Source organism: Tachyglossus aculeatus, chromosome 2 (genome assembly GCF_015852505.1).
Source record: "Tachyglossus aculeatus isolate mTacAcu1 chromosome 2, mTacAcu1.pri, whole genome shotgun sequence".
In the NCBI taxonomy this organism is placed as follows: Eukaryota; Metazoa; Chordata; class Mammalia; order Monotremata; family Tachyglossidae; genus Tachyglossus; species Tachyglossus aculeatus.
In genome coordinates, this window is record NC_052067.1 from 114,670,551 (window position 1) to 114,682,893 (window position 12,343).

Sequence of the window (12,343 nt, forward strand, 5' to 3'; positions counted from 1 at the left end):
TTTGTACATATTTATTACTCTATTTATTTATTTATTTATTTTGCTTGTACATATCTATTCTATTTATTTTATTTTGTTAGTATGTTTGGTTTTGTTCTCTGTCTCCCCTTTTAGACTGTGAGCCCACTGTTGGGTAGGGACTGTCTCTATATGTTGCTAATTTGTACTTCCCAAGAGCTTAGTACAGTGCTCTGCACATAGTAAGCGCTCGATAAATACGATTGATGATGATTGATGATAAGCATGTCATTTTACTTGAAGTGCTCACACTGTTCAAAATTATTAATTGGTCTGAATTCAGTGCACAGATTTTTCACAGAGCTGAAAGGACAAATTAAGGTTAGAGAGTGAGAGTGAGCTGTTCACCACATTGGTTTTGATTTAACAGAAAGATATTGCATGAAGAACTAATGGCCATAGGTATTTCTATTTAGGAAAGAAACAAATTATACAATTCCATGGGGAGAGGGGGGAGAGGGAGGGAGGAAACCTTCCCAATTTCAAATGGGGAAAAAAAATCATTCCTTATCACATAAGTTAATTAAAATGCCTGATTTACTATATCAGACTTTGCTTTCTTGGGGAGAAGAAGCATCCATCCATCAATCGTATTTATTGAGCGCTTACAGTGTGCAGAGCACTGTACTAAGCGCTTGGGAAGTACAAGTTGGCAACATATAGAGACAGTCCCTACCCAACAGTGGGCTCACAGTCTAAAAGGGGGAGACAGAGAACAAAACCAAACATACTCACAAAATAAAATAAATAGAATAGATATGTACAAGTAAAATGAATAAATAAATAAATGGAGTAATAAATATGTACAAACATATATACATATATACAGCAGCATGGCTCAGTGGAAAGAGCACGGGCTTAGGAGTCAGAGGTCATGGGTTTGAATCCCGGCTCCACAACTTGTCAGCTGTGTGACCTTGGGCAAGCCACTTAACTTCTCTGGGCCTCAGTTACCTCATCTGTAAAATGGGGATTAAGACTGTGAACCCCACGTGGGACAAACTGATCACCTTATATCCCCCCAGTGCTTAGAACTGCGCTTTGCACATAGTATGCGCTTAATATCATTATTATTATTTTGATTTAAACATACTCATAAATACCTAGGAAAAAAAGGACCAAGCTTGGCATTGGGCTTGCAAATGCAAAATAGACCTAAACAGGGTCAGTAGTCTGGAAAATTTGAGGAAACCCAAAAGAAAAAAAGGACACGCTTTGCCCATTTAGCCAGTGCCCAATACTGCTGTCAGGACTTTTAAATTTGGCTACCTATTCTTAGAGAAAGGAGCTAAAACAGAGCATTACTAGACTGACTTGTGCACGGGCCTGGGGGTCAGAGGACCTGGGTTCTAATCCTGGCTCCGCTACTCATGTGCTGCGTGACCCTGAGCAAGTCACTTATTTGTGCCTCAATTACCTCATTTGTAAAATGGGAGTTAAGGCCGTGCACCCTCAGTGGTTTAGACTGCGTCCAAAGTGATTATCTTGCACCTACCCCAGCAGTGCCGTGCAGATAGTGGGAGATTAATACCATTAAAAAAAGGTAGTGTAAAAGGTTAATCCCTTTAGCAGTGGGAACAGCCAATACAACCAAAGGGAAAGGGCTTTTGACCCCATGTCCTTACATAGGCTTAGCACAGGCAAAGTAGGGGAGGAGTCTGAGGAAGCTTGGCTACCCTGCCGTAATGCCTCCAAAGTACATAAACTATACATAGCTGAAGCACATGTGGACTCCACTTCACATATCTAAAATTCTTTTCTTTCCTCCCCACTTTTTCATTGCCTGCAACTGGCCACTCAATGAACAAACTATGTGTGATTCCAATATTTGTACATTGCAGGTAAACCTTTCAACTTCCCACCCTATTACGCGCGCGCGCACAAACACACCATTTCAGCATCACCTAAACACTGGAGTACTCACCCCTTCTCCCACTCCACCCAACTATCCCCTGGTAGCACTTATAATAATAATAATAATCATGATGATGGCATTTGTTAAGCGCTTACTATGTGCAAAGCACTGTTCTAAGCGCTGGGGGGGATACAATGTGACCAAGTTGTCCCACGTGGGGCTCACAGTCTTAATCCCCATTTTTACAGATGAGGTAACTGAGGCTCAGAGAAGCTAAGTGACTTGCCCAAGGTCACACAGCAGACTTGTGGTGGAGCTGGGATTCGAACCCATGACCTCTGACTCCAAAGCCCGGGCTCCTTCCGCTGAGCCACGCTGCTTCTCTGTACATAATATATACATATTATGTACAAATTCTGTTCCTTCTGTTATTTAGACTGAGCCCCATGTGAGACAGATACTGTGTCCAACCTGATTATCCTGTATCTACCCCAGCACTTAATACAGTCCTTAGCACAAGGTCAGCACTCAACAAATACCACTATTAGCATTTTTCTAACACTAGTGTAACAATCAATCAATGGAAGACATTGTTATATTTGGACTCTCCCAAGTGCTTAGTAGGGTGCTCTGCACACAGGAAGCACTCAATAAATTCATTCATTCAACCGCATTTATTGAGCGCTTACTGTGTGCAGAGCACTATACTAAGCGCTTGGAAAGTACAAGTCAGCAACATATAGAGACAGTCCCTACCCAACAACGGGCTCACAGTCTAGAAGTGGGAGACAGACAACAAAATAAAATATGTAGACAGGTGTCAAAATCGTCAGAACAAATAGAATTATAGCTATATGCACATCATTAACAAAATAAATAGAATAGTAAATATGTATAAGTAGAATAGAGTAATAAATCTGTACAAATATATACAAAATGCCATCATTAAGTGCTGTGGGGAGGGGAAGGAGGTAGGGCTGGGGGGATGGGGAGGAGGAGAGAAAATATGACTGAATAAATGAACAAGGGGTCATTGGTGAGACAGAAGAGATCAAGGGACAAGAAATAGGTTGCAAAGTGTGTGGGCTGGGTTTTATTAGGAGATTGGCAAGAATAAATGGGAGGAGGCAAGCTGACTGCTTCAAAGGTGGTGGTAAGGAATTTGACATGGCGATGGATGCGTAGACTCTGGAGGTTTATAAAGAGTGGGGAGATGGGCACAAAATGACTTTTAGAAAAATTATATGGGTAGGAAAGTGAATAGACGGCTGGCAGAGAGGTCAAAAGAGAGGGAGGGTATGGTAAGTTCTTAGACCACCACAGTAGCAGTTTGGTTGGAGAATAAGAGGTAGATTCTAGTGATTTTGTGAAGGTAGAACAAGATTTGGTGATGGAGAGAGAAGAGTCAAGGATCATGCCAAAGCTATGGCCTTTTGAGACAAGGAAGATGGTGGTGGTGTCTGCAGTGATGGAAAATTCAGGAAGAGCAGAGGGTCTGGGTTGGAATATGAGGAGATCTGTTTTGGACATGTTAAGCTTCAATTGTCAATGGGACCATTCTAATCCTCCTCAACCTCTCAGTTGTCTTCAACAATGTGAACCACCCATTTCTCTTGGAAACATTAACTCCAGCTTCACTGATATTGTCCCCTCCTGGTTCTCCTATCACTGGCTGCTCCATCTCAGTCCCTTTCACCAGGCCCTCTTCTGCATATGGACCCTTTTATTCTCCTTTTATTCTGCATATGGACCCTTTTATTCTCCATCTAGACCCATTCCCTTGAAGAATTCAGCTGCTTCCACAGCTTCACCTACCCTGCAGATGATTTCCAAATCTACCTCTCCAGTCCCAAATTCTCTCCTGACTCAGATTTCATCCTGGCTTCAGGACATCTCTTCTTTGACATATTATTAACAATTATAATAATGATATTTGTTAAGTACTTACTATGTGCCAGGCACCATAGTAAGCGCTGGGGTGAATACAAGCAAATCAGGTTGGACAGTCCCTGTCCCATGTGGGGCTCACAGTCTCAATCCCCATTTTATGGATCAGGAAACTGAGGGACAGAGAAATGAAGTGACTTGCCCAAGGTCACGCAGCAGACAAATCGCGGAGCCAGGATTAGAACCAGGATTTCCCACCAACACCTCAAACTTTTGTCCAAAACACAACTCCTCACCTTCCCATCCTAACCCTGTCCTCCCACTGACTTTAACATCATTATACACAACTCTACCGTCCTCCGTCTCACAAGCAAGCCCATAACCTTGACATTACCCTTGATTCATCTCTCTCAGTCAACTTGCATATTCAGCCTGTCACCAAAGCCTGTCAGTTCTTCCTTCACAACATGTGTAGAATCCACCACTTCCTCTCCATCCAAACTGCTACTACACCAGTTCAAGCACTTGTCATATCCCTGTGCCTCTTACTCTCCTGTCCTGCCGTCTACCCCGGCCCACATCCTATTTCTGGCCTGGAATGCTCTCCCTCCTCAAATCCACCAAATTGACCCTTCCTCCCTTCAAAGCCCTATTGAAAGCTCACCTCCTCCAGGAGGCCTTCCCAGACTAAGCCCCCCTCTTCCTCTGCTCCCCCTCCCCATCGCCCCGACTCACTCCCTTTGCTCTACCCCCTCCCTGTCCCACAGCACTTGTGTATATATGTACATATTTATAATTATAAGTCTATTTATTTTCATTACTTGTGAGTAAATATCCATAATTTTATTAATTATGCTACTGATACCTGTTTACTTGTTTTGATGTCTGTCTCCCCCCTTCTAGACTGTGAGCCCGTTGTAAGCGGGATTGTCTCTGTTTGTTGCCTAATCATACTTCCCAAACACTTAGTACAGTGCTTGGCACACAGTAAGTGCTCAATAAATAAAGAAATGAATGAATAAATCCCACCTCAGGTACTTTATTAATCTTCTTGCTGACCTCACTGCATCCATTCTCTCCCCACTCTAGTCCACACTTCATGCTGTTGCCTGGCTCATTTTTCTAAAAACTGTTCAGGACATATTTCCCCACTTTTTAAAAACCTCCATCTCTGCAAACAGAAACTCCTTGCCACTACACTAGCTTTATGGCAGTCAATCAGCTTTCTTTTTCCTACCTTTCCTCGCTAATCGCCCTCTAAACCCAGCCCACACACCACACCCTTCTAACTCCAACCTTCTTACTATACCTTGAAATCTTCTGCCTCACCAATGACGCTCTGCTGATGTATTTCCTCTAACTAGTCTGGATCTCCCTTCCCTTTCTCATCTGACAGACCACCATTCTTTCCATCTTCAAAGTCTTACTAAAATTACATCCCAGTGAGGCCTTCCCTAACTCCTCATTTCCAAAACTATTCACTTTCCCTTCCGTGCTGCCTATGTATTTTAGTCTATACCCTTTGAGAATTTCTCTCCCTGCCACAGTCCCACAGAACATATGGCTATATTCTTACACTCTGCACTCTCCTCTATCTATACTTTATTTACTGTCTTGCTCCCCGACTAGACCGTAAACTCCTTGAGGGTAGGAATCGTATCTACCAACTACTGCATTGCTCTCTCCCAAGGGTTTAGTACAGTGCTTTGCACACAGTAAACACTCAATACCATTCGACTGATTCAGAAGAGAGTTCCTGAAGGCAGGAGGAAATGCTAGACTGCAGTGGAAGAGAAGTTTTTCAGTTCCGATCTGTCTTGTTAGGCAGAGATCAACTGTGCATTGATTTTGTTGTTCTTTCGGGGACTTTTGTTTTTTCGCATTAAATTGGAAGAAAGTCTCCCCTCTCCAAATCTTTACTAAGCCAATCTGAGTAGCAAGCTCAATGATGGCTTATAAAATGGGTGAGGGCAGAATGATGTCTGCTAGAATTGGGCTCTCAGTGATAGTCTTCTCCTGTGACCCCAGACTTGACCCTCTCTCCCACTACCACCTGTAATGTAAAGCATGCTGCTAAGCACAGGGAAAACAGGCAAAAGAGTATGGATGGTTCAACACAAATCATTAACACTACTGCCAAAACCAAATCCAGAACATATCCTACTGGAAGACGACCCCCTCCCAGGGGTGCCCGGCTGAACTTCCATGTTCAAAGTGTACAGAAAGAGACACTCTCAAAAGACATGCATTCTCGAGGATACAGTACCATCACCAGCAGCCAACTGAAAGACTATTATCATTAGCATGAAGCAAATTACACAAAGGCAAATGCCTCTGTTGAATTACTACATATCCAAGGCTATACCTTTGATTTACTAAGGAAGCCAGACAGACAAACAAAAGATGCTTTTTTAACATATCAATAGCCTTACAATGTAATACTAAGACATTTCTACATTCTTACCTGGAAAAGATACCATCACATAGCTCTGGCTTGACAGTAGAAATATATACAAAGAAATGTCATAGAAAGCCTCTTAACTTCCAAAAATAAAATTAGAAGTAATTCTCAAAGTGGACTAATATTATATGCTAAAGTTTTTTTGTGGAAAAATTCTCCCCAATTCTTCCCTGACTACCCACCCCACACAATACCCCCTCGCCCCCCAAACACACACACACACACACACACACACACACACACAAAGACCTTACCATCATCTTTTCAAAGAGTTCTAAGGTTTCTTGCTCTGACAATGGTTTGAGAATGTTCTCTACTGTCTCTGAAGAAGTCGATGACCAGTCATTAGTTGAGGTGAGTGCTTGCTTCATGTTGGGAAGAGGAGGTCTCTCTTTTTTACTTCCTGGAATTCTTATGCTAGCAAACTTGTCCAACTGCAAGGAACAATACAACAGATGGAAAGGTTTGTTTCATGAGCTCCGAACTGGAGAATACTTGAGGAAATCAGTTCGTTTCTAAATCCTCTTCAAAAATATTTTCAAACCATTCCTCGTGAAGCCCATTGCTGGGTAGGGACTGTCTCTATATGTTGTCAACTTGTACTTTCCCAAGCACTTAGTACAGTGCTCTGCACACAGTAAGCGCTCAATAAATACGATTGAATGAATGATTTCATTCAATTGTACTTATTGAGCTCTTACTGTGCACAAAGCACCGTACTAAGTGCTTGGGAAAATACAATACAATAAACAGTGACATTCCCTGCCCACAATGAGCTCACAGTCAAGAGTGGGTGAGACAGGCATCAATACAAGTAAATAAAATTACAGATGTATACATAAGTGCTATGGGACTAGGAGGGGTGAAGAACCTTGTCCCTAACTTGCAGGTTGCAATACATATTTTGCTGATGGATTAGTAATATTGCATAGATGTTGACACATCTCTGTATTCTGCTTAAGTGAATCGATAATTTCCTGGCATCCAGAACATAACTCAGAGTATCAATCAATGGTATTTATTAAGCACCTACTGTGCGCAAAGTACTCTACTAAGCATTTGGGAGAGAACACCACAACAGAGTTGGTAGACGCATTCCCTGTCAAAAGGAGTTTATAATCTTTAGAATTAGACAGTATCAAGAATTAGAATTTTAACACTTAAATGCTAACAATAAAGGAAATGACAAAAGAATAGATATGCAGTATCTTGAAGTAGGGCAATATTAATCCTACTCTATCTTGACCAAAGTCAAAATAAAACTAAAACATTACCAGGAATTATATCCAAAGAAAATATGTACATGAAATAAATACACTGTGTAGGAAGAAACTGAAGGAGTTCTAATAGAAGTGGACCTGTGCTGTGTGGTCAAAGCATATGAAGAGTAATTTCTTATAATTGCCCTTGGTATTCAAAGAAGGCACCTCTGTTGGTGAAATTCGCTTGTGAGCACATTGTACACACAGAAAAGATGTCACTTGTACAGCCATGTTTGATGCTTGAAGCACTTGGCACTGTTTCATTTTGCCTCCTTGTCTTTCACACTTTGCTAAGCTTTTGTTTATAAAAAAAAACCTCACTCCTTTCTAGATGGCAGTATGTCATGCTGGTCTATCATCAACATATGACTCCCACTTTCCAATTTTCTGCTGGGATACAGCATTATTTGAGGCTTTACGCCATTAAAATATCTCCTCTGTCCTCTTTTCTTTCAGTTTCCCTCTGGCTTAAGTTTCCCTTTAATCCCCAAAATGGTAAATAAGCCTAGATTTCAAGTTAGATAGCCTATCCCCACTAATGATTTAGATGGCTCTGGGAAAATTCCATAAAGCCCAAACTTGAGGCATGGGTATGGAAAAGGAAAATCCAAAAATTGGCCCTACACATTACATGTTCTAAAACTGAAATTTTCCCAGGCTTTTCGGTTTATTCTCTGGGTTTATAAAAAAGGCATCCTTTCTTCACCTGCTTTGTATTGTTCAGTACAAAATTTTAGGTTCAATGAGATAGATGTACAAACATTCAGGCCCAAATCTGCATTCGTTCATTCATTCAATCGTATTTATTGAGCGCTTACTGTGTGCAGAGCACTGTACTAAGCACTTGGGAAGTACAAGTTGGCAACATATAGAGATGGTCCCTACCCAACAACGGGCTCACAGTCTAGAAAGGGGAGACAGACAACAAAACAAAACATGGACAGGTGTCAAGTCATCAGAATAAACAGAAGTAAAGCTAGATGCACATCATTAACAAAATAAATAGAATACTAAATATGTACAAGTAAAATAAATACAGTAATAAATCTGTACAAACATATATACAGGTGCTGTGGGGAGCGGAAGGAAGTAGGGTGGGGGGATGGGGAGGGGGAGAGGAAGGAGGGGGCTCAGTCTGGGAAGGCCTCCTGGAGGAGGTGAGTTCTCAGTAGGGCTTTGAAGGGAGGAAGAGAGCTAGCTTGGCGGATGGGCGGAGGGAGGGCATTCCAGGCCAGGGGGAGGACGTGGGCCGGGGATCGACGGTGGGACAGGCGAGAACGAGGCACAGTGAGGAGGTTAGTGGCCGAGGAGCGGAGGGTGTGGGCTGGGCTGTGGAAGGAAAGGAGGGAGGTGAGGTAGGAGGGGGCGAGGTGATGGACAGCCTTGAAGCCGAGAGTGAGGAGTTTTTGCCTGATGCGTAGGTTGACTGGTAGCCACTGGAGATTTTTGAGGAATGGAGTAACATGCCCAGAGCGTTTCTGCACGAAGATGATCCGGGCAGCAGCCCGGAAGTGAAGTGTAGCCATTTGTCTACAGTGTGACCCTGGACAAGTCACATAATCAATCAATCGTATTTATTGAGTGCTCACTGTGTGCAGAGCACACAGTGAGTGCAGAGCACTAAGTCACATAACTTCCTTTGGCCTCAGTTACCTCATCTGTAAAATAAGAATTAAATTCTTCCGATTAAGACTGTGATGAACCTATGAGGAAGAGGGGCTGTTGGACCTGATTATTGTGGTCGTATTTGTTAAGCTCTATGTGCTAGGTAATGTACTGAGCACTGGGGTATACACAAGATGATTGGGTTGGACACATCCCTATCCCACCTAGGTTTCCCAGTGTTCATCCCCATTACCTTGTACCTACCCTGTGCTTTCCTCATGGGAAGAACTTAAATACCAATATCAATCAATAAATACGATTATAATCAATAAATAAGATTGATTGATTGATACCATTAAAAAAAAACCTCAGTGCAGAGGTCAGAAAGTGAAAAGTAGGTGAGAAAACGGGAATGGATAACTTGCAAATTTTTTTAAACTCCCTCCTGTGTGATCAAAGATGGAGTAGTCATAGTGGGTTTTTCATGTCTTTGTGTAAAATATTGTTACAGTGCTAGACTGAAATGGGGAGAGACAGGAGGATGGGAGACCAGAGAGGAGGCTGATGCAGTAATCCAGGAGGGATAGGATGAGAGACTGAACCAGCAGGGTAGCGGTTTGGATGGAGAGGAAAGGGTGGATCTTGGCGATGTTGCAGAGGTGAGACCGGCAGGTTTTGGTGATGGATTGGATGTGAGGGGTGAACGAGAGAGCGGAGTTGAGGATGACACCAAGGTTGCGGGCTTGTGAGACGGCATGAGATACTTCAATATTTTGGATAACAGAAAAGAACAATGACTGGTTCCTACTTTTGAAGTAAGGCTAGGTTCAAGGAGGCTCCCTCTCTTCTAAGTCTCAAGGTCATAAAGGTGAGACTTCTTCAGCCAGCCAGCACTTGCATCTCAAAGCAGAGGGGGAAGGGAAGAGGAAGGAAGAGGGGCATTTTAACCCATCCCACATGTCATTCCATATACTAAAATAAGTCCTAATGGATAATCAGAAATAAAACATTCTAGGATTTATTTTCATGGGGTTTAAAAGTTTATTTCTAAATCCCAATGATTTCCTTGGAGAAAGAAATTAAGGCCAGGAGATCACACTAATAAAGGAGCGTCACAATCTACCCACATTCCTGAGCTAACCCCATTAGTACACTGGTTATGAGCCACAAGGGGAAGGGGATGGTAATAAATCAAGGCATCTGTGAAATTAGCTAAGATGTGCAAATACTAGGATTCACTATTTTTAAAAACTGTCTAAAGAATTCTCTCTGACAACTACATAGGCTACATTAAGAGACTAGTGCAATTTGTAATCTGAGAACTAAAATACAAGTGTCTATATAGTAGGAATAGTTATTGTGAGCTTATGTTTAAGAAATTTTTTCTGCAACCCCAACACACACACACACACACACACACACACACACACACACACACACACACACACACACACACACACACACACACACACACACACACACACACACACACACACACACACACACACACACACCCCCCCCCCCCCATTGGTCAGTACTTAAATGATCCTAAACTGTTTCATTGCCATGCATTACTACCTTTTATAAGTATTTTTCTGGAGTGACTTTTCCTACTCAACCTAATGAACAATGCTTTGGGTTATACAAGTGTTATTAATTTATGATGATTCTCCCAAGTGCTTAGTTCAGTGCTCTGCACAAAGTACTCAGTAAATACCACTGATTGACTGATGTTTCCAGACACTTAAATCAATTCCCATTTTCCAAATGCAGAGATTCTCTAAACTACACATAGTGTTTCTTTAGAAAAGCCTTAAAGAGCAGTGTTAGTGTTTAAAAAATAGGTTTATCAACTAGGCAATGTCAATTATTATTTTGTGACTGATTTCAAAAATGAACTGTTTCTATTAAAATTTGAGACTCGTAAATCAGAGCAGAAGAATGCATGACATACATTTTTACACATGCAAACACTTTATACCTTTTACTAATCAAAAGCAGTAATTTTATTTATTTACTCTGGTAGTTTGGCAACATACTGAGTAGTTCTATAAGCTTACATTGCTTTGCCACATGCATGTTCTAGCAATGTGTAAGGGTTAGGAGCAATATTTTCCAATTAGTCAGTTAGTTTAGTTGCATAGCAGAACCAAAAAATAACCTTACCATATCATCGGTCAGTGTCTTCATATTTAAATGCTGTAAATGACAGATCCAATCACATCAGTATCTTATCACAAAAATTTGATCTGTTTCAATATTAGAATAAGTAAATTTCTACACCACATTAAATCCCTTACACTTATTCATAAATGGGTTATAAAATGTTTTGATGTCTTCTCAAAGAGAAGACTAGACCGTTTCAAGAGTGTTGAGTATTTATGAAACTCTTCCAAGTGATAGCGGACCGCAATAGACTACAAAGATTAGTGGATGTATATTAACTGTCATTATACAATAAATTAATGCATTTCCAATAGATGCCATGCACTATAAAAATGTGGGCCTTTTGAATGAACCATCACCTTGTAGCAGATAATAAAGCACTACTGCAAATGCATATGTGTCAACTTTTCAGGCTTGGTTTAAATGGTGTTCAACTTTCATTTCTGGGCTCCCCTACTAACATATTTTCAAAGTTCTCAGTGTTTTATAAAGCCCATTTAGAAAACAGTATAATCATGAGTCATACAGCGTGGCGCAGTGGCAAGAGCTCGGGCTTTGGAGTCAGAGGTCATGGGTTCAAATTCCGGCTCCAGCAACTGTCAGCTGTGTGACTTTGGGCAAGTCACTTCACTTCTCTGGGCCTCAGTTACCGCATCTGTAAAATGGGGATTAAGACTGTGAGCCCGCCCCCCCATGGGACAACCTGATCACCTTGTAACCACCCCAGCGCTTAGTATAGTGCTTTGCACATAGTAAGCACTTAATAAATGCCATCGTATTATTATTATTATTTAATAACTGTGGTATTTGTTAAGTGTTTTCTTTTATCAACCACTAAGTGCTGGGATAGATACAAAGTAATCAGATCAGAAACAGTCCCTGCCCGACATGAGGCTCATAGTTTAAGTGCGAGAACAAGTATTTAATCCCCATTTTACAGATGAAGAAATAGGCACAGAAAAACGAAGCAACTTACCCAAGGTCACACAGCTTCCTTTCTGGCCTCCCAACCTCCTGCTTCTCCCCACTTCAGCCCAAACTTCACTCCACTGCCCGGATTATCTCTCTACAGAAACCTTCAGACATGTC

The 12,343-nt window shown here is 41.6% G+C and overlaps 1 protein-coding gene across 4 annotated transcripts in view; it reads right to left on the minus strand.

Moving 5' to 3' along the window:
• Positions 1–12,343, minus strand: part of DIAPH3 (diaphanous related formin 3) — a 322,031-nt gene that overhangs the window by 290,266 nt on the left and 19,422 nt on the right. For all 4 annotated transcript variants that reach the window (XR_005448450.1, XM_038741262.1, XM_038741271.1 and 1 more), the window contains exon 2: positions 6,476–6,655. Coding sequence is in view for 3 of the 4 variants with exons in the window: in XM_038741262.1 (XP_038597190.1) it covers positions 6,476–6,592 (117 nt within the window). In the remaining variant the exon portion in view is untranslated. The remainder of the gene's footprint in view (positions 1–6,475; positions 6,656–12,343) is intronic.